At 41.5% G+C, this 23392-nt stretch overlaps 1 protein-coding gene across 2 annotated transcripts in view; it reads right to left on the reverse strand.

The window, feature by feature from the left end:
• Nucleotides 1-1289: 1289 nt before the first annotated feature.
• Nucleotides 1290-23392, reverse strand: part of LOC118965951 (uncharacterized) — a 52635-nt gene continuing 30532 nt past the window's right edge. The window contains exons 5-13 of one of the 2 annotated variants that reach the window (XM_090183251.1): nucleotides 19891-20130; nucleotides 19051-19086; nucleotides 17274-17306; nucleotides 16493-16513; nucleotides 16387-16407; nucleotides 16274-16306; nucleotides 2756-2776; nucleotides 2599-2673; nucleotides 1290-2477 (exon numbers count right to left, since the gene is read on the reverse strand). In XM_090183251.1, the coding sequence (XP_090039377.1) occupies nucleotides 1612-2477; nucleotides 2599-2673; nucleotides 2756-2776; nucleotides 16274-16306; nucleotides 16387-16407; nucleotides 16493-16513; nucleotides 17274-17306; nucleotides 19051-19086; nucleotides 19891-20130 (1346 nt within the window). In that variant the 3' untranslated portion in view covers nucleotides 1290-1611. The remainder of the gene's footprint in view (nucleotides 2478-2598; nucleotides 2674-2755; nucleotides 2777-16273; nucleotides 16307-16386; nucleotides 16408-16492; nucleotides 16514-17273; nucleotides 17307-19050; nucleotides 19087-19890; nucleotides 20131-23392) is intronic. The other variant, XM_090183250.1, reaches the window with a different exon arrangement.

Raw genomic sequence — 23392 nt, forward strand, 5'->3', positions numbered from 1 at the left:
ATAGTCTCTCTATAGTTATAGTCTCTCTATAGTAACTCAGCTCTATAGTTATAGTCTCTCTATAGTTATAGTCTCTCTATAGTTATAGTCTCTAAATAGTTATATAGTCTCTATAGTAACTCAGCTCTATAGTTATAGTCTCTCTATAGTTATAGTCTCTCTATAGTTATATAGTATCTCTATAGTAACTCAGCTCTATAGTTATAGTCTCTCTATAGTTAGTCTCTCTATAGTAACTCAGCTCTATAGTTAGTCTCTCTATAGTTATAGTCTCTCTATAGTTATAGTCTCTCTATAGTAACCCAGCTCTATAGTTATAGTCTCTCTATAGTAACTCAGCTCTATAGTTATAGTCTCTCTATAGTTATAGTCTCTCTATAGTAACTCAGCTCTATAGTTATAGTCTCTCTATAGTAACTCAGCTCTATAGGTATAGTCTCTCTATAGTAACCCAGCTCTATAGTTATAGTCTCTCTATAGTTATAGTCTCTCTATAGTAACTCAGCTCTATAGTTATAGTCTCTCTATAGTTATAGTCTCTATATAGTTGTAGTCTTTCTATAGTTATAATCTCTCTATAGTTATAGTCTCTATATAGTTATAGTCTCTCTATAGTAACTCAGCTCTATAGTTATAGTCTCTCTATAGTTATAGTCTCTCTATAGTAACTCAGCTCTATAGTTATAGTCTCTCTATAGTAACTCAGCTCTATAGTTAGTCTCTCTATAGTTATAGTCTCTCTATAGTAACTCAGCTCTATAGTTATAGTCTCTCTATAGTAACTCAGCTCTATAGTTATAGTCTCTCTATAGTAACTCAGCTCTATAGTTATAGTCTCTCTATAGTTATAGTCTCTCTATAGTTGTAGTCTCTCTATAGTTATAGTCTCTCTATAGTAACTCAGCTCTAGTTAATCTCTCTATAGTAACTCAGCTCTATAGTTATAGTCTCTCTATAGTAACTCAGCTCTATAGTTATAGTCTCTCTATAGTAACCCAGCTCTATAGTTATAGTCTCTCTATAGTAACTCAGCTCTATAGTTATAGTCTCTCTATAGTTATAGTCTCTCTATAGTAACTCAGCTCTATAGTTATAGTCTCTCTATAGTAACTCAGCTCTATAGGTATAGTCTCTCTATAGTAACCCAGCTCTATAGTTATAGTCTCTCTATAGTTATAGTCTCTCTATAGTAACTCAGCTCTATAGTTATAGTCTCTCTATAGTTATAGTCTCTATATAGTTGTAGTCTTTCTATAGTTATAATCTCTCTATAGTTATAGTCTCTATATAGTTATAGTCTCTCTATAGTTATAGTCTCTCTATAGTAACTCAGCTCTATAGTTATAGTCTCTCTATAGTTATAGTCTCTCTATAGTAACTCAGCTCTATAGTTATAGTCTCTCTATAGTAACTCAGCTCTATAGTTAGTCTCTCTATAGTTATAGTCTCTCTATAGTAACTCAGCTCTATAGTTATAGTCTCTCTATAGTAACTCAGCTCTATAGTTATAGTCTCTCTATAGTTATAGTCTCTCTATAGTAACTCAGCTCTATAGTTATAGTCTCTCTATAGTTATAGTCTCTCTATAGTTATAGTCTCTCTATAGTAACCCTATAGCATATAGTTATTGTCTATAGTAACTCTTCCTCCCCTCTCCAGCTCATCCAGATTATCATTCTGTGGTCGAGGACCCAGTAAAGGCTTCTTCTCAGGTAAAGACCCTGAACCAGGTAAAGACTCCATCTCAGGAGCAGACTTCCTCCCTGAACCAGGAGCAGACTTCCTCCCTGAACCAGGAGCAGACTTCCTCCCTGAACCAAGAGCAGACTTCCTCCCTGAACCAGGAGAAGACTTCCTCCCTGAACCAGGAGCAGACTTCCTCCCTGGACCAGGTAAAGACTCCATCTCCATCTCAGGAGCAGACTTCCTCCCTGAACCAGGAGCAGACTTCCTCCCTGAACCAGGTAAAGACTCCATCTCCATCTCAGGAGCAGACTTCCTCCCTGAACCAGGAGCAGATTTCCTCCCTGAACCAGGTAAAGACTCCATCTCCATCTCAGGAGCAGACTTCCTCCCTGAACCAGGAGCAGATTTCCTCCCTGAACCAGGTAAAGACTCCATCTCCATCTCAGGAGCAGACTTCCTCCCTGAACCAGGTAAAGACTCCATCTCCATCTCAGGAGCAGACTTCCTCCCTGAACCAGGTAAAGACTCCATCTCCTTCTCAGGAACAGACTTCCTCCCTGAACCAGGTAAAGACTCCATCTCCATCTCAGGAGCAGACTTCCTCCCTGAACCAGGTAAAGACTCCATCTCCTTCTCAGGAACAGACTTCCTCCCTGAACCAGGTAAAGACTCCATCTCCATCTCAGGAGCAGACTTCCTCCCTGAACCAGGTAAAGACTCCATCTCCTTCTCAGGAGCAGACTTCCTCCCTGAACCAGGTAAAGACTCCATCCCTTCAATCCTCTCAGACTCTATTAAAGATAGAAAGGAACAACATCAGAATAAACTGACCAGACAGAGAGAGAGAAAGATAGATATAATAACCTGACCAGTAATTGTAGGAAACATTAGAATCATAAAGACTGCGATTACTTTGGGAAGGATTCTGTGTTTCCTGTTGACCTCCTGGAGAGGTGGAGAGGGATTGGATGGTCTCTTTAGCTTTCCCTGAGGACAAGAACAGATAGTCAGAACACACATGTTGGTGAGTAAACCTTAACATGACAATGCAGACAGACAAACAACTTACTCAGTTCTTCTTTGAGTCCATCTGGTGTAAAAATAAAACAAAGATAGTGATAATTAAATAATCATTGAATGATGAGATGTATACACTACATGACCAAAAGTATGTGGACAGCTTCTCATTGAACATCTCATTCCAAAATCATGGGCATTAATATGGCGTTGGTCCCCCTTTGGTGCTATAGCAGCCTCCACTCTTCTGGGAGGGCTTTCCACTAGATGTTGGAACATTGCTGTGGGGACTTGCTTCCATTCAGCCACAAGAGCATTAGTGAGAGCTCTCTCTCTCTCTCTCTCTCTCTCTCTCTCTCTCTCTCTCTCTCTCTCTCTCTCTCTCTCTCTCTCTCTCTCTCTCTCTCTCTCTCTCTCTCTCTCTCTCTCTCTCTCTCTCTCTCTCTCTCTCTCTCTCTCTCTCTCTCTCTCTCTCTCTCTCTCTCTCTCTCTCTCTCTCTCTCTCTCTCTCTCTCTCTCTCTCTCTCTCTCTCTCTCTCTCTCTCTCTCTCTCTCTCTCTCTCTCTCTCTCTCTCTCTCTCTCTCTCTCTCTCTCTCTCTCTCTCTTCTCTCTCTCTCTCTCTCTCTACATGTTATTTTCGATGGTGGAGGGTTAATTAAATATTTGTTTTAGCGGTATCCAAAGTTTTTTTTTCAAAGTTAGGGTGGAAGAGGACAGAGTAACTTTCCTGGGGGTTGGAAGGTGTAGTGTGCGCAATGGCTTCTCAGCCTAGCGCGGAGGAGACGCTGTCGATACAGCATGGATTCAGGTGTGTTCCTGAGAACGGAGTTAAGGTGGAGGAGGTTCTGCTCGCGGTCGGTGAACAGGTAGGAGCTGAGTTTATACATTCTGCTTCTAGAATGAACAAAGCTGTGGTTGTGTTCATGAAAAGGGCTAATTTGGTCGGTAGGCTAATTGCTAGCGGAATATTTGTAAGGGATGTGTTGGTGTCAATTTCACCTCTCTCTACCCCTTCAACAAGAGTTGTAGTGGCAAATTTGCCTCCGTTTATTACGGATGATCAAATTAGGAAAGAGCTGAGTCGTTTTGGTAAGTTTGCTAGCGGTTTCCGTGTACTGTCAGCAGGTTTTCAGGCAGATGCCGTTAAGCACGTTGTTTCGTTCAGGAGGCAAGTGTTTATGTTTCTGAACAATAATGAGCAACAGCTAAATGTGCATTTTAAAGTGAGGCATGGGGAGGGGCTCTATGCCGGTTTTGCCAGCACAGATAGTCTACGGTGTTTTGAATGTGGGGATTTGGGGCACAAGAGTTTTGCGTGCCCACATAAAGGCCATAGACAAGGTGAGGGTACAACGGCAGGTGGGGGAAATCGAGGTCAAAATGCAGGGGGTAAGGAGATGCAGATAGCAGAGGCTGGGCCTAGTCAGTCTAGAGATGGTGGTGTAGATGAGGCTGGGCCTAGTCAGGCTAGAGATGGTAGGGTAGTGGAGGCTGGGTCTAGTCAGGCTAGAGATGGTGGAGAAGCAGAGGCTGGGTCTAGTCAGGCTAGAGATGGTAGGGTAGTGGAGGCTGGGTCTAGTCAGGCTAGAGATGGTGGAGAAGCAGAGGCTGGGTCTAGTCAGGCTAGAGATGGTGGGGTAGCTGAGGCTGGGCCTAGACATGCTATGGAGGGTGGTGCAGATGATGCTGGGCCGAGTCATGCTATGGAGGGTGGTGCAGATAATGCTGGGCCGAGTCATGCTATGGAGGGTGGTGTAGCTGAGGCTGGCCCTAGTCATGCTATGGAGGGTGGTGTAGCTGAGGCTGGCCCTAGTCATGCTATGGAGGGTGGTGCAGATGATACTGCGTCTAGTCAGGTAATTCTAGTGGATGAGGAGAGTATAGTGGGGAAGTGTAAGAGATTAGGGGGGGAGGAGGAGGGTGTCAAGAGGAAAAAGAAAAAGGGTGTGGACAAAGGCACCATGGAAATGTTGCCTGTTGCTGTGGGTGAGGCCCTAACCAGAGAGAAAGGGCAGGTGGTCAGGGTGGGAGATAGAGAAGAGGAGGAAAGTGAGTCTGAGGAAGAGGATGAGGAGTTATTTTTTTCAGACTCCTCTTCAATTGGCCCGGAGCTGACATCCAGTCAACCCGAGGGGTCTAAGTACACGTTGAGAGAACTGACAAGGTTCCTGAATGAGACTAAGGGGAAAAAAGTTAATCTTGAGGCTTTTTTTCCTGATCCTAGGAAGTTTGTAAGATCAGTACAACATGCTATGAGAAATGAGGGGCATGGTGTCCTCTCACCCAGGAAACGGTTTAGGTTGAGGAAGTGGGTCACAACAGTGCGTAAAGGTTTACCTTCAGACACTGTTTAGATGTTTAATTTCTTACTGACACTGGGGCTTTTTGAGCTTTGCTATTGGTCTATTTCTCTGCTGGCTTTTCTCCCACTTCTTATGGAGACTCTTCGGGTAGGCTCGCTCAATATAAATGGCGCCAGAGATGCGGGAAAGAGGAGTGTGTTGGGTGAATATGTAAAACAAAAAAAAGTACAGGTGTTGTTTCTGCAGGAGACGCATAGTGATGTGGTGAATGAAGTTGATTGGGGGCTCTGGTGGAAAGGGGCAAGTGTGTTGAGCCATGGGACAAATCTTAGTGCAGGGGTGGCAGTCCTTTTTGCACCTGGTCTGGCTGTAAAAATTTGCTCCTCAAAGGAGGTGTGTAGGGGTAGGTTGCTTGTTGTTAAAGCAGAAATTAACAACATGTGTTTTGTCTTTATAAATGTGTATGCGCCTAACACAGGGAGAGAAAGAGGGGTTCTATTTGGGAGTCTTAGACAGGAACTCTCACAAGTAGCGCCTGAGGAGACGCTGGTGATCGGAGGTGACTGGAACTGTACAATGGATTTTACAAAAGACAGAAATGGGGAAGAGCCTCATTCAGTGTCAGTGGGAGTGTTAAGGGATATCTTTAATCAGTTTGACCTAGTGGATGTTTGGAGAACTAAACATCCAAACACAAGACAGTATACGTGGGTGAAGGTTTTTGGGGCTAGGGTGAGTGCAGCTCGACTTGATCGCTTTTACATGTCCAGGAATCAGAGCAATAGGCTGCTGGGTGCTACCATTCTCCCAGTGGGGTTTTCGGATCACCACATAACCATGGCTCGGCTGTCTATTTCACCAGGGCCCCGGCAGGCATCTTATTGGAAGTTCAATGTAAAGCTCTTACAAGATGCCACTTTTTGCTCAGGTTTCCAGACTTTTTGGGAAAGATGGGGGCAGCGAAGAGAGGAGTATGAGTCTCTGAGTCAATGGTGGGATGTGGGGAAAGTGCAAATTCGGCTTTTCTGTCAACAGTATACTGCTCTCTCATCCTCAGAGGCTAGGAGAGTATTTGGGGAACTAGAGCGGTGTATTAGTGAGATGGAGGTAGAGATGGTGGGGCAAGGCAATGTAGGCCTCCAGGCTAACTTAGCCGAATTACGTAGGGACCTGGGCAGTTTTTTCCAGGTTAAAGCAAAGGGAGCACTTGTAAGAGCTAGGTTCTCCATGCTCAAGGAGATGGATGCTCCCAGCTCCTTCTTCTTTGGTTTGGAAAGACAGAGCAGTGAATCCAAGGGTATGCATTGTCTACGGCTGTCTGATGGGCGGGTGACCTCTGTGGTGGGGGAGATGCGGGAGCGGACTGTGGAGTTTTATACTGAATTGTATAGGGCAGAAATGTGTGATCCTATGTGTGCTCAGGTCTTGTTCGCAGGACTCCCTAAGCTCTCTCGGGCACAGAGGGATGAAATGGACATTCCTCTGTTGTCACATGAACTGGCAGAGGCAGTAACCCAGATGTCCCCCGGTCGTGCACCTGGGGTCGATGGACTTCCAGTGGAATTTTACAAAAAATTCTGGGGAACAATTGGACAGGATTTATTTTGCGTGTTGCGTGAATGCGTCAGGGTAGGAGAGTTGCCGATGAGCTGCCGTCGGGCGGCTCTGACTCTCCTGCCCAAAAAAGGGGACTTGTGTGAACTTAAGAACTGGAGGCCTGTGGCATTACTCTGTGCGGACTACAAGATTTTTGCCAAGGTCCTCTCTAACAGACTGAAGTCCCATCTGGACTCTATAATACACAAGGACCAGACATATTGTGTACCGGGACGCTCAATCACGGACAACTTGTTCTTGATTAGGGACATGTTGGATTTGTCGAGAGGTTCTAATGTGAACTTTGGACTGGTCTCTTTAGATCAAGAGAAGGCTTTTGATAGAGTGGATCATGAGTATCTGTTTAATGTGATGTCTGTGTTTGGGTTTGGGAAGAGTTTTGTGACCTGTGTGAAGCTGTTGTATGCTGGGGCGTCATGTATGGTTAAGGTGGGAGGGGGGCTCAGTAGGCCAGTCTGGGTGAGACGGGGTATTAGACAAGGATGCCCTCTATCTGGGCAGCTGTACACACTAGCCATTGAGCCTTTTTTAGGACTGCTACGCAGGAGACTGCGGGGAGTGTGCTGGATAGGCATGGATGTGGTGACAGGAATAGCAGTCTCAGCATATGCAGATGATGTTTCTGTGATGGTCAGGGATGGGCAAGATATGCAGGAACTAGAGACTAGTCTGAAGGTGTACGAGGGAGCTTCATCAGCTAAGGTAAACTGGGGCAAGAGCAAAGCTCTGTTATGTGGGGCATGGGGGGATAGGGCTCCTCCTCTGCTTCCAGGGGGTTTGCAGTGGGGTTGTGAAGGGCTTAAAGTGTTGGGGGTGTACCTGGGCTCGGAGAGGTGGGTCAGCAAGAACTGGGAGGGGCTGTCACAGGCAGTGGTGTCAAGACTGGCCAGGTGGAGGTGGCTCCTGTCCCAAGTGTCATATAGAGGGAGGGTGCTGATAATCAACAACCTGGTGGCATCTTCCTTGTGGCATAAACTGGCTGTCCTCAACCCCCCCGCCGGTCTGCTTGCAGACCTGCAACGCAAGCTGGTGGACTTCTTTTGGTCGGGACATCACTGGCTGAAGGCAGCAGTTTTGTACATGACCGTCCACGAAGGAGGACAGGGCTTGGTGGAACTGGAGAGCAGGATGGCTGCTTTCCGACTAAAGGCGGTGCAGAGACTGCTGTACCACACTGATGTTGGCTGGAGGGAACCAGCATGCGCGCTGCTGAGGAGAGCTGGCGGATTAGGGTTGGACCGGCAGCTGTTCCTCATGAAGCTGGAGAGGCTGAGTACAGCAGGTCTCTCAGAGTTTTACTCTGCGGTGCTGAGGGCCTGGCAGCTGCTAAGGCCCACACGAGAAGGGGGTGTGGAGCCTGGGCAGTGGGTGTGGGAGGAGCCTATCTTCCACAACCCAGCCATCCCTTTGAGATCGGTTCAGTCGGCCACCCTGCAGAGGCAACTGATGGCAGGAGGTTTACAAAGGCTGGGTGACCTGAGACTGCTGGGAGAGGAGGGGTGGAAAACCCCGGAGGTCTTGGCGCAACAAACAGGAATAACGTCTCTTAGGCTGCTGGAAAGATTCCTGGAGGAGGTCCAGGAGGCACTGTCTGAGCCGGTAAGGGGGGTGTTTGAGAGGCCAAAGGGAGAGGGGCCACCAATGTTCCCGCCACTGCAGGTGACGGCAGAGACTGGAGACTGGCAAGGGGGTCTGGAGGACTTGTTAGATTTTAACACTCCGAGCCTGGGGGAGTTTGAGGGGGTGGGAGGTAAAGCCCTCTACAACCTCTGCGTTAAGGTTAGGAGCATTAGAAGCCTAACAGGAGTGAAGGCACATCAGTGGCAGGGGGTATGTGGGGCGGAGAGTATGGTGGGTTTTCGATGGAGGGCGCTCTACAAACCCCCAGTGCCAAAGAGGTCATGGGACCTCCAGTGGAGGGTTCTTCATGGAGCCCTGGCCACTAACAGCTGGTTGGCACGGGTTGATCCGGGAATTGGGCAGGGGTGTCCTTTCTGTCAAATGAAAGAAACTGTAATTCATGTGTTTTCTGTGTGCACCAGGTTAATGCCATTAATGTCTCTGTTGGAATGTCTGTGTGACAGGTTGGGGGTGGTTTTTGCTGTTGGGATGTTTATAATGGGATACAGGTATTCGAGTAAGGAGAAAGAAAAATGTGTTTTGTTGAATTTTCTGTTTGCTCAGGCAAAGTTAGCTATTTGGCTAACAAGGAGGAACAGGGTTAAAGGTGGGGGTATAACAGACCCTTTACTACTGTTTAATGGGATGGTCTCTGCGCGCCTTAGGGTTGAGTTTGAGTTCTATAAAATGATCAAATGTGTGGAGATGTTTGAGGAGATATGGTGTGTTGGGGGGGCTGTCTGTATTGCTGGGGAAGATGTTTTGGATATACGGAGAGGGTTTTTGTGTATGGTGATTTGTATCATGTGGTAGAGGATATATTTTTATTTTTGGGGAGGGGGGGGGGGGGGGGTGAGTTTTAAATGAATTGAGAATGTTTCAATAAAGAAAGACCAAAAGTCAAAAAAGTCTCAGTCTCTCTCTCTCTCTCTCTCTCTCTCTCTCTCTCTCTCTCTCTCTCTCTCTCTCTCTCTCTCTCTCTCTCTCTCTCTCTCTCTCTCTCTCTCTCTCTCTCTCTCTCTCTCTCTCTCTCTCTCTCTCTCTCTCTCTCTCTCTCTCTCTCTCTCTCTCTCTCTCTCTCTCTCTCTCTCTCTCTCTCTCTCTCTCTCTCTCTCTCTCTCTCTCTCTCTCTCTCTCTCTCTCTCTCTCTCTCTCTCTCTCTCTCTCTCTCTCTCTCTCTCTCTCTCTCTCTCTCTCTCTCTCTCTCTCTCAACCCTCGCAAGGCTGCAGGCCCAGACGGCATCCCCAGCCGCGCCCTCAGAGCATGCGCAGACCAGCTGGCTGGTGTGTTTACGGACATATTCAATCAATCCCTATCCCAGTCTGCTGTTCACACATGCTTCAAGAGGGCCACCATTGTTCCTGTTCCCAAGAAAGCTAAGGTAACTGAGCTAAATTACTATCGCCGCGTAGCACTTCATCATGAAGTGCTTTGAGAGACTAGTCAAGGATTGTATCACCTAGACCTACAATTTGCTTCCAACTCAATCATCAAGTTTGCAGACGACACTACATTGGTAGGCTTGATTACCAACAACGACGAGACGGCCTACAGGGAGAAGATGAGGGCACTCGGAGTGTGGTGTCAGGAAAATAACCTCACACTCAACGTCAACAAAACAAAGGAGGTGATCGTGGACTTCAGGTAACAGCAGAGGGTGCACCCCGCTATCCACATTGACGGGACAGTAGTGGAGAAGGTGGAAAGTTAAACTACCTGTCCCAGACCTGCTGGTTTCAACTCTCTAGAGACAGCAGGAGCGGTAGAGATACTCTGAATGATCGGCTATGAAAAGCCATGAAAAGCCAGCTGACCTGTTGCACCCTCGACAACCACTGTGATTATTATTATTTGACCCTGCTGGTCATCTATGAACATTTGAGCATCTTGGCCATGTTCTGTTATAATCTCCATCCAGTACAGCCAGAGAGAGCCTGGTTCCTCTCTACCCAGTATAGCCAGCAGAGGACTGATCACCCCTCAGAGCCTGGTTCCTCTGGTCTACCCAGTACAGCCAGTAGAGGACTGGTCACCCCTCAGAGCCTGGTTCCTCTGGTCTACCCAATACAGCCAGTAGAGGACTGGTCACCCCTCAGAGCCTGGTTCCTCTCTACCCAGTACAGCCAGTAGAGGACTGATCACCCCTCAGAGCCTGGTTCCTCTGGTCTACCCAGTCCAGCCAGTAGAGGACTGGCCACCCCTCATAGCCTGGTTCCTCTCTAGGTTTTATCATAGGTTCCTGCCTTTCTAGGGAGTTTTTCCTAGCCACCGTGCTTCTACATCTGCATTGCTTGCTGTTTGGGGTTTTAGATTGATCGATTGATGCTGGGTGATTAGGCCTGAGGTCAGGGCTCAGTTCTTCCATACCGATCTCGTGTTCCAATTCATCCCAAAGGTGTTCGATGGGGTGCAGGCCAGTCAAGTTCTTGATCAGTTGGCACTATATACACTGCTCAAAAAAATTAAGACATCCTAGATCTGAATGAATGAAATATTCTTATTAAATACTTTTTTCTTTACATAGTTGAAAGTGCTGACAACAAAATCACACAAAAATTATCAATGGAAATCAAATTTATCAACCCATGGAGGTCTGGATTTGGAGTCACACTCAAAATTAAAGTGGAAAACCACACTACAAGCTGATCCAACTTTGATGTAATGTCCTTAAAACAAGTCAAAATGAGGCTCAGTAGTGTGTGTGGCCTCCACGTGCCTGTGTGACCTCCCTACAATGCCTGGGCATGCTCCTGATGAGGTAGTGGATGGTCTCCTGAGGGATCTCCTCCCAGACCTGGACTAAAGCATCCGCCAACTCCTGGACAGTCTGTGGTGCAACTGTTGGTGGATGGAGCGAGACATGATGTCTCAGATGTGCTCAATTGGATTCAGGTCTGGGGAACGGGCGCGCCAGTCCATAGCATCAATGCCTTCCTCTTGCAGGAACTGCTGACACACTCCAACCACATGAGGTCTAGCATTGTCTTGCATTAGGAGGAACCCAGGGCCAACCGCACCAGCATATGGTCTCACAAGGGGTCTGATGATCTCATCTCGGTACCTAATGGCAGTCAGGCTACCTCTGGCGAGCACATGGAGGCCTGTGCGGCCCCCCAAAGAAATGCCACCCCACACCATGACTGACCCAACGCCAAACCGATCATGCTGGAGGATGTTGCAGGCAGCAGAACGTTCTCCACGGCGTCTCCAGACTCTGTCACGTCTGTCACGTGCTCAGTGTGATCCTGCTTTCATCTGTGAAGAGCACAGGGCGCCAGTGGCGAATTTGCAAATCTTGGTGTTCTCTGGCAAATGCCAAACGTCCTGCACGGTGTTGGGCTGTAAGCACAACCCACACCTGTGGACGTCGGGCCCTCATACCACCCTCATGGAGTCTGTTTCTGACTGTTTGAGCAGACACATGCACATGTGGCCTGCTGGAGGTCATTTTGCAGGGCTCTGGCAGTGCTCCTCCTGCTCCTCCTTGCACAAAGGCGGAAGTAGCGGTCCTGCTGCTGGGTTGTTGCCCTCCTACGGCCTCCTCCACATCTCCTGATGTACTGGCCTGTCTCCTGGTAGCGCCTCCATGCTCTGGACACTACGCTGACAGACACAGCAAACCTTCTTGCCACAGCTCGCATTGATGTGCCATCCTGGATGAGCTGCACTACCTGAGCCAATTGTGTGGGTTGAAGACTCCGTCTCATCCTACCACTAGAGTGAAAGCACCGCCAGCATTCAAAAGTGACCAAAACATCAGCCAGGAAGCATAGGAACTGAGAAGTGGTCTGTGGTCCCCACCTGCAGAACCACTCCTTTATTGGGGGTGTCTTGCTAATTGCCTATAATTTCCACCTGTTGTCTATTCCATTGGCACAACAGCATGTGAAATTTATTGTCAATCAGTGTTGCTTCCTAAGTGGACAGTTTGATTTCACAGAAGTGTGATTGACTTGGAGTTACATTATGTTGTTTAAGTGTTCCCTTTATTTTTTTGAGCAGGGTATATAGTGTAGTTAACCAGTGTTGTTAACCAGTTTAATATATCGTGTAGTTAATCAGTGTAATATATAGTGTAGTTAATCCGTGTAATGTATAGTGTAGTTAATCAGTGTAATATATAGTGTAGTTAACCAGTGTAATATATAGTGTAGTTAATCAGTGTAATATATCGTGTAGTTAATCAGTGTAATATATAGTGTAGTTAACCAGTGTAATATATAGTGTAGTTAATCAGTGTAATATATAGTGTAGTTAACCAGTGTAATATATAGTGTAGTTAATCAGTGTAATATATAGTGTAGTTAATCAGTGTAATATATAGTGTAGTTAATCAGTGTAATATATAGTGTAGTTAATCAGTGTAATATATAGTGCAGTTATTATATAGTGTAGTTAACCAGTGTAATATATAGTGTAGTTAATATATAGTGTAGTTAATATATAGTGTAGTTAACCAGTGTAATATATAGTGTAGTTAACCAGTGTAATATATACTGTAGTTAATATATAGTGTAGTTAACCATTGTAATATATAGTGTAGTTAATCAGTGTAATATATAGTGTAGTTAACCAGTGTAATATATAGTGCAGTTATTATATAGTGTAGTTAACCAGTGTAATATATAGTGTAATATATAGTGTAGTTAATCAGTGTAATATATAGTGTAGTTAATCAGTGTAATATATAGTGTAGTTAATCAGTGTAATATATAGTGTAGTTAACCAGTGTAATATATAGTGTAGTTAACCAGTGTAATATATAGTGTAATATATAGTGTAGTTAATCAGTGTAATATATAGTGTAGTTAATCAGTGTAATATATAGTGTAGTTAACCAGTGTAATATATAGTGTAGTTAATCAGTATAATATATAGTGCAGTTATTATATAGTGTAGTTAACCAGTGTAATATATAGTGTAGTTAATATATAGTGTAGTTAATATATAGTGTAGTTAACCAGTGTAATATATAGTATAGTTAACCAGTGTAATATATAGTGTAGTTAATCAGTGTAATATATAGTGTAGTTAACCTGTGTAATATATAGTGTAGTTAATCATTGTAATATATAGTGTAGTTAACCAGTGTAATATATAGTGTAGTTAATCAGTGTAATATATAGTGTAGTTAATCAGTGTAATATATAGTGTAGTTAATCAGTGTAATATATAGTGTAGTGTACCAGTGTAATATATAGTGTAGTTATTATATAGTGTAGTTAACCAGTGTAATATATAGTGTAATATATAGTGTAGTTAATCAGTGTAATATATAGTGTAGTTAATCAGTGTAATATATAGTGTAGTTAATCAGTGTAATATATAGTGTAGTTAATCAGTGTAATATATAGTGTAGTTAATCAGTATAATATATAGTGCAGTTATTATATAGTGTAGTTAACCAGTGTAATATATAGTGTAGTTAATATATAGTGTAGTTAATATATAGTGTAGTTAATATATAGTGTAGTTAACCAGTGTAATATATAGTATAGTTAACCAGTGTAATATATAGTGTAGTTAATCAGTGTAATATATAGTGTAGTTAACCTGTGTAATATATAGTGTAGTTAATCATTGTAATATATAGTGTAGTTAACCAGTGTAATATATAGTGTAGTTAATCAGTGTAATATATAGTGTAGTTAATCAGTGTAATATATAGTGTAGTTAATCAGTGTAATATATAGTGTAATATATAGTGTAGTTAACCAGTGTAATATATAGTGTAGTTAACCAGTGTAATATATAGTGTAGTTAACCAGTGTAATATATAGTGTAGTTAATCAGTGTAATATATAGTGTAGTTAATCAGTGTAATATATAGTGTAGTTAACCAGTGTAATATATAGTGTAGTTAATCAGTGTAATATATAGTGTAGTTAATCAGTGTAATATATAGTGTAGTTAACCTGTGTAATATATAGTGTAGTTAATCATTGTAATATATAGTGTAGTTAACCAGTGTAATATATAGTGTAGTTAATCAGTGTAATATATAGTGTAGTTAATCAGTGTAATATATAGTGTAGTTAATCAGTGTAATATATAGTGTAGTTAATATATAGTGTAGTTGTCACGCCCTGGTCTTAGTATTTTGTGTTTTCTTTATTATTTTGGTCAGGCCAGGGTGTGACATGGGTTTATTTATGTGGTGTGTTTTGTCTTGGTTTTTTTGTAGGTATTTTGATTGTGGCTTAGTGGGGTTCTCTAGCAAAGTCTATGGCTGTCTGAATTGGTTCTCAATCAGAGGCAGGTGTTTATCGTTGTCTCTGATTGGGAACCATATTTAGGCAGCCATATTCTTTGTTTCGTGGGTGATTGTTCCGCGTTACGTTTATTGTTTTTGTACTGTTCGTGTTCTTATTCATTAAACATGAATCTAAATAACCACGCTGCATTTTGGTTCGCCTCTCCTTCGACGGAAGAAAACCGTAACAGTAGTTAACCAGTGTAATATATAGTATAATATATAGTGTAGTTAATCAGTGTAATATATAGTGTAGTTATTATATAGTGTAGTTAATCAGTGTAATATATAGTGCAGTTATTATATAGTGTAGTTAACCAGTGTAATATATAGTGTAATATATAGTGTAGTTAATCAGTGTAATATATAGTGTAGTTAATCAGTGTAATATATAGTGTAGTTAATCAGTGTAATATATAGTGTAGTTAACCAGTGTATTATATAGTGTAGTTAACCAGTGTAATATATAGTGTAGTTAATCAGTGTAATATATAGTGTAGTTAATCAGTGTAATATATAGTGTAGTTAATCAGTGTAATATATAGTGTAGGTAACCAGTGTAATATATAGTGCAGTTAACCAGTGTATTATATAGTGTAGTTAACCAGTGTAATATATAGTGTAGTTAACCAGTGTAATATATAGTGTAGTTAACCAGTGTATTATATAGTGTAGTTAACCAGTGTAATATATAGTGTAGTTAATCAGTGTAATATATAGTGTAGTTAATCAGTGTAATATATAGTGTAGTAGGTCAGTGTAATATATAGTGTAATATAGTGTAGTTAACCAGTGTAATATATAGTGTAGTTAATCAGTGTAATATATAGTGTAGTTAACCAGTGTAATATATAGTGTAATATATAGTGTAGTTAATCAGTGTAATATATAGTGTAGTTAACCAATGTAATATATAGTGTAGTTAACCAGTGTAATATATAGTGTAGTTAATCAGTGTAATATATAGTGTAGTTAACCAGTGTAATATATAGTGTAGTTAATCAGTGTAATGTATAGTGTAGTTAATCAGTGTAATATATAGTGTAGTTAATCAGTGTAATATATAGTGTAGTTAATCATTGTAATATATAGTGTAGTTAATCAGTGTAATATATAGTGTAGTTAATCAGTGTAATATATAGTGTAGTTAGTCAGTGTAATATATAGTGTAGTTAATATATAGTATAGTTAATCAGTGTAATATATAGTGTAGTTAACCAGTGTAATATATAGTGTAGTTAATCAGTGTAATATATAGTGTAGTTAACCAGTGTAATATATAGTGTAGTTAATCAGTGTAATATATAGTGTAGTTAATCAGTGTAATATATAGTGTAGTTAGTCAGTGTAATATATAGTGTAGTTAACCAGTGTAATATATAGTGTAGTTAATCAGTGTAATATATAGTGTAGTTAACCAGTGTAATATATAGTGTAGTTAATCAGTGTAATATATAGTGTAGTTAACCAGTGTAATATATAGTGTAGTTAGTCAGTGTAATATATAGTGTAGTTAACCAGTGTAATATATAGTGTAGTTAACCAGTGTAATATATAGTGTAGTTAGTCAGTGTAATATATAGTGTAGTTAACCAGTGTAATATATAGTGTAGTTAATCAGTGTAATATATAGTGTAGTTAACCAGTGTAATATATAGTGTAGTTAATATATAGTATAGTTAATCAGTGTAATATATATAGTCTAGTTAATCAGTGTATACGTTTTTTAAGGAAAGTGTCTTCACTTAAATCAATGAATCAGTTGTGCAACTCACCCCTCTCTATTCTGACCTCTCTTAAGGCATCATCTGTAGACGGAGAAGATAAAAACATCAGATGTGTATTATGGGTACTAGAACATGAAGTTGGAGAAAGACACACAACTCACCCCTCTGTTTTCTAACCTTCTCTGTAGACAAAAGAGAGAGAAGATAAAAACATCAGATGTGTGTTTTCACTTAAATCAATGAAATACATGCAGTTGTGCAACTCACCCCTCTCTCTTGTGACCTTGTCTGTAGACAGAAGATAAAACATTATGTATTATGGGTACTAGAACATGAAGACAGACTACATCCTCTCTATTCTGACCTCCTCTGTAGACAGAAGATAAAACATGATGCATTATGGGTACTAGAACATGAAGACAGACTACATCCTCTCTATTCTGACCTCCTCTGTAGACAGTAGATAAAACATGATGTATTATGGGTACTAGAACATGAAGACAGACTACATCCTCTCTATTCTGACCTCCTCTGTAGACAGTAGATAAAACATGATGTATTATGGGTAATAGAACATGAAGACAGACTACATCCTCTCTATTCTGACCTCCTCTGTAGACAGTAGATAAAACATGATGCATTATGGGTAATAGAACATGAAGACAGACTACATCCTCTCTATTCTGACCTCCTCTGTAGACAGTAGATAAAACATGATGTATTATGGGTACTAGAACATGAAGACAGACTACATCCTCTCTATTCTGACCTCCTCTGTAGACAGTAGATAAAACATGATGTATTATGGGTACTAGAACATGAAGACAGACTACATCCTCTCTATTCTGACCTCCTCTGTAGACAGTAGATAAAACATGATGTATTATGGGTACTAGAACATGAAGACAGACTACATCCTCTCTATTCTGAGCTCCTCTGTAGACAGAAGATAAAACATGATATATTATGACTAATTCCTTTGATGATGTTGATCATGTGGATAACACTACTTACTTACTGTTTTTGTAGTAAACACAGAGACACTTACCCAGCAGTACACACAGGTTTTTATTGAGTCGACCTGGGGGGAGGGGAACATATTCACTCATCTTGCCACCAAAACAGACAGACAGGAACACAGAAAGATACATAGACAGAAAGACAGGAACATAGACAGACAGGAACACAGAAAGACAGACAGACAGACAGACAGACAGACAGACAGACAGACAGACAGACAGAAACACAGACAGGAACACAGACAGGAACACAGACAGACAGACAGATAGGAACACAGACAGACAGACAGGAACACAGACAGACAGACAGGAACACAGACAGACAGACAGACAGACAGACAGACAGACAGACAGACAGACAGACAGACAGACAGACAGACAGACAGACAGACAGACAGACAGACAGAAACACAGACAGAAACACAGACAGAAACACAGACAGACAGGAACACAGACAGACAGGAACACAGACAGACAGGAACACAGACAGACAGAGACAGACAGACAGAGACAGACAGACAGACAGACAGACAGACAGACAGACAGACAGACAGACAGACAGACAGACAGACAGACACTGACAAACACTAAAACTGTAGACACATAGTCTGCTGATATTAGACAACCACATGAAGAGAAGGCGACACAGCACCAGGACAGCTGGACACACTAAAACTAGAGGAGACACACAGTCTGCTGATCCGAGATAAAAGACACACATACAAAGGAACACATGGAGTTAATTACAGGGTCAAAGCATATAGGATAGAGGGACGTATATTATCTTTAGGTCAAAGCAAGGGTCTTGTCACCATTATAATTTAACGGAAAGCAGATGTGGATGTTATCGAGCTGAACAAGCAGGACAGAACATAGACAGACAGACAGGAACATAGACAGACAGGAACACAGACAGACAGGAACACAGACAGACAGGAACATAGACAGACAGGAACATAGAAAGACAGACAGACAGACAGGAACACAGACAGACAGGAACACAGACAGACAGGAACATAGACAGACAGGAACATAGAAAGACAGACATAAACATAGACAGAGAGACAGGAACATAGACAGACTGACATACAGACAGGGACACAGACAGACAGACAGACAGACAGACAGACAGACAGACAGGAACATAGACAGACAGACAGACAGGAACACAGACAGACAGACAGGAACACAGACAGACAGACAGGAACACAGACAGACAGGAACATAGACAGACAGGAACATAGAACGACAGGAACATAGAAAGACAGACAGAAACATAGACAGAGAGACAGGAACATAGACAGAGAGACAGACAGACAGGGACATAGACAGACAGGGACATAGACAGACAGACAGACAGACAGACAGACAGACAGACAGACAGACAGACAGACAGACAGACAGACAGACAGACAGACAGACAGACAGACAGGGACATAGACAGACAGACAGACAGACAGACAGACAGACAGACAGACAGACAGACAGACAGACAGACAGGAACATAGACAGACAGACAGGAACATAGACAGACAGACAGGAACATAGACAGACTGACAGACAGACAGACAGGGACATAGACAGGGACATAGACAGGGACATAGACAGGGACATAGACAGGGACATAGACAGACAGACAGACATAGACTGACAGGGACAAAGACAGACAAACAGGAACATAGACAGACAGACAGGAACACAGACAGACAGGAACACAGAGAGACATACAGGAACAGACAGACAGGAACACGGAGAGAGACAGACGGGTACATAGACAGACAGACAGGAACACAGACACACACTTACAAAGGTCAAGGAATTCCGTCTCATTTGAATCTGGTCCTAAAAAACAGAACAGAACCATCATGTTATTATCAGACCCTGCTGGTACCTCAGAGCCTGATTCCTCTCTACCCAGTACAGCCAGTAGAGGACTGGTCACCCCTCAGAGCCTGGTTCCTCTGGTCTACCCAGTAGAGGTTCTTACCCAGGTGATAGACTAGATAAGGTTTATATTCCAGTGATATGTAACCAGAGGTAGAGAGGTTCTTACCCAGGTGATAGACTAGATGAGGTTTATATTCCAGTGATATGTAACCAGAGGTAGAGAGGTTCTTACCCAGGTGATAGACTAGATAAGGTTTATATTCCAGTGATATGTAACCAGAGGTAGAGAGGTTCTTACCCAGGTGATAGACTAGATAAGGTTTATATTCCAGTGATATGTAACCAGAGGTAGAGAGGTTCTTACCCAGGTGATAGACTAGATAAGGTTTATATTCCAGTGATATGTAACCAGAGTTAGAGAGGTTCTTACCCAGGTGATAGACTAGATAAGGTTTATATTCCAGTGATATGTAACCAGAGGTAGAGAGGTTCTTATCCAGGTGATAGACTAGATAAGGTTTATATTCCAGTGATATGTAACCAGAGGTAGAGTGGTTCTTACCCAGGTGATAGACTAGATAAGGTTTATATTTCAGTGATATGTAACCAGAGGTAGAGAGGTTCTTACCCAGGTGATAGACTAGATAAGGTTTATATTCCATGATATGTAAACAGAGGTAGAGAGGTTCTTACCCAGGTGATAGACTAGATAAGGTTTATATTCCAGTGATATGTAACCAAAGGTAGAGAGATTCTTACCCAGGTCTTTGACAATGTCAGGTTCCAGATCCAGTAGAATCCTGTAAAAGTCTGATTTCACCCTTCTTGTGTCTTCTGCTTCTTCTAGGGCCTTGTACAACTGTCTCATCTGGTCCTGTCTGGTCATCTGGTTGATCCTGGTGTTACAGTACAACTCATAGAACAGCTCATACATGATGGGCATCACCTTGGTAACCCTCTGAATGACTTGATCCTTATGGTCGTCCACAAATATGGCACCTGAAAAGAGATGTAGAGTTATATACTGTAGAACAAGAGGACATTACTAGTCAGGTTAGATGTAGAGTTATATACTGTAGAAGAAGAGGACATTACTAGTCAGGTTAGATGTAGAGTTATATACTGTAGAACTAGAGGACATTACTAGTCAGGTTAGATGTAGAGTTATATACTGTAGAACTAGAGGACATTACTAGTCAGGTTAGATGTAGAGGACATTACTAGTCAGGTTAGATGTAGAGGACATTACTAGACAGGTTAGATGTAGAGTTATATACTGTAGAACAAGAGGACATTACTAGTCAGGTTAGATGTAGAGTTATATACTGTAGAACTAGAGGACATTACTAGTCAGGTTAGATGTAGAGGACATTACTAGTCAGGTTAGATGTAGAGTTATATACTGTAGAACAAGAGGACATTACTAGTCAGGTTAGATGTAGAGTTATATACTGTAGAACAAGAGGACATTACTAGTCAGGTTAGATGTAGAGGACATTACTAGTCAGGTTAGATGTAGAGTTATATACTGTAGAACAAGAGGACATTACTAGTCAGGTTAGATGTAGAGTTATATATTTTAGAACAAGAGGACATTACTAGTCAGGTTAGATGTAGAGGACATTACTAGTCAGGTTAGATGTAGAGGACATTACTAGTCAGGTTAGATGTAGAGTTATATACTGTAGAACTAGAGGACATTACTAGTCAGGTTAGATGTAGAGGACATTACTAGTCAGGTTAGATGTAGAGGACATTACTAGTCAGGTTAGATGTAGAGTTATATACTGTAGAACAAGAGGACATTACTAGTCAGGTTAGATGTAGAGGACATTACTAGTCAGGTTAGATGTAGAGTTATATACTGTAGAACAAGAGGACATTACTAGTCAGGTTAGATGTAGAGGACATTACTAGTCAGGTTAGATGTAGAGTTATATACTGTAGAACAAGAGGACATTACTAGTCAGGTTAGATGTAGAGGACATTACTAGTCAGGTTAGATGTAGAGTTATATACTGTAGAACAAGAGGACATTACTAGTCAGGTTAGATGTAGAGGACATTACTAGTCAGGTTAGCTGTAGAGTTATATACTGTAGAACAAGAGGACATTACTAGTCAGGTTAGATGTAGAGGACATTACTAGTCAGGTTAGATGTAGAGGACATTACTAGTCAGGTTAGATGTAGAGTTATATACTGTAGAACAAGAGGACATTACTAGTCAGGTTAGATGTAGAGTTATATACTGTAGAACAAGAGGACATTACTAGTCAGGTTAGATGTAGAGGACATTACTAGTCAGGTTAGCTGTAGAGTTATATACTGTAGAACAAGAGGACATTACTAGTCAGGTTAGATGTAGAGTTATATACTGTAGAACAAGAGGATATTACTAGTCAGGTTAGATGTAGAGGACATTACTAGTCAGGTTAGATGTAGAGTTATATACTGTAGAACAAGAGGACATTACTAGTCAGGTTAGATGTAGAGGACATTACTAGTCAGGTTAGATGTAGAGGACATTACTAGTCAGGTTAGATGTAGAGTTATATACTGTAGAACAAGAGGACATTAGTAGTCAGGTTAGATGTAGAGGACATTACTAGTCAGGTTAGATGTAGAGTTATATACTGTAGAACAAGAGGACATTACTAGTCAGGTTAGATGTAGAGTTATATACTGTAGAACAAGAGGACATTACTAGTCAGGTTAGATGTAGAGGACATTACTAGTCAGGTTAGATGTAGAGGACATTACTAGTCAGGTCAGATGTAGAGTTATATACTGTAGAACAAGAGGACATTACTAGTCAGGTTAGATGTAGAGTTATATATTTTAGAACAAGAGGACATTACTAGTCAGGTTAGATGTAGAGGACATTACTAGTCAGGTTAGATGTAGAGGACATTACTAGTCAGGTTAGATGTAGAGTTATATACTGTAGAACTAGAGGACATTACTAGTCAGGTTAGATGTAGAGGACATTACTAGTCAGGTTAGATGTAGAGGACATTACTAGTCAGGTTAGATGTAGAGTTATATACTGTAGAACAAGAGGACATTACTAGTCAGGTTAGATGTAGAGGACATTACTAGTCAGGTTAGATGTAGAGTTATATACTGTAGAACAAGAGGACATTACTAGTCAGGTTAGATGTAGAGGACATTACTAGTCAGGTTAGATGTAGAGTTATATACTGTAGAACAAGAGGACATTACTAGTCAGGTTAGATGTAGAGGACATTACTAGTCAGGTTAGATGTAGAGTTATATACTGTAGAACAAGAGGACATTACTAGTCAGGTTAGATGTAGAGGACATTACTAGTCAGGTTAGCTGTAGAGTTATATACTGTAGAACAAGAGGACATTACTAGTCAGGTTAGATGTAGAGGACATTACTAGTCAGGTTAGATGTAGAGGACATTACTAGTCAGGTTAGATGTAGAGTTATATACTGTAGAACAAGAGGACATTACTAGTCAGGTTAGATGTAGAGGACATTACTAGTCAGGTTAGCTGTAGAGTTATATACTGTAGAACAAGAGGACATTACTAGTCAGGTTAGATGTAGAGTTATATACTGTAGAACAAGAGGACATTACTAGTCAGGTTAGATGTAGAGGACATTACTAGTCAGGTTAGATGTAGAGTTATATACTGTAGAACAAGAGGACATTACTAGTCAGGTTAGATGTAGAGGACATTACTAGTCAGGTTAGATGTAGAGGACATTACTAGTCAGGTTAGATGTAGAGTTATATACTGTAGAACAAGAGGACATTAGTAGTCAGGTTAGATGTAGAGGACATTACTAGTCAGGTTAGATGTAGAGTTATATACTGTAGAACAAGAGGACATTACTAGTCAGGTTAGATGTAGAGTTATATACTGTAGAACAAGAGGACATTACTAGTCAGGTTAGATGTAGAGGACATTACTAGTCAGGTTAGATGTAGAGGACATTACTAGTCAGGTCAGATGTAGAGTTATATACTGTAGAACAAGAGGACATTACTAGTCAGGTTAGATGTAGAGGACATTACTAGTCAGGTTAGATGTAGAGTTATATACTGTAGAACAAGAGGACATTACTAGTCAGATTAGATGTAGAGAACATTACTAGTCAGGTTAGATGTAGAGTTATATACTGTAGAACAAGAGGACATTACTAGTCATGTTAATGCGAATCACAGGGATTTGGGACATGTATGTTCATCCCTAACCCATATCTGTTCATCCCTAACCCATACCTGTC

The sequence above is a fragment of the Oncorhynchus mykiss genome, chromosome 9 (assembly GCF_057628025.1).
Source record: "Oncorhynchus mykiss isolate SJ-2025 chromosome 9, ASM5762802v1, whole genome shotgun sequence".
In the NCBI taxonomy this organism is placed as follows: domain Eukaryota; kingdom Metazoa; phylum Chordata; class Actinopteri; order Salmoniformes; family Salmonidae; genus Oncorhynchus; species Oncorhynchus mykiss.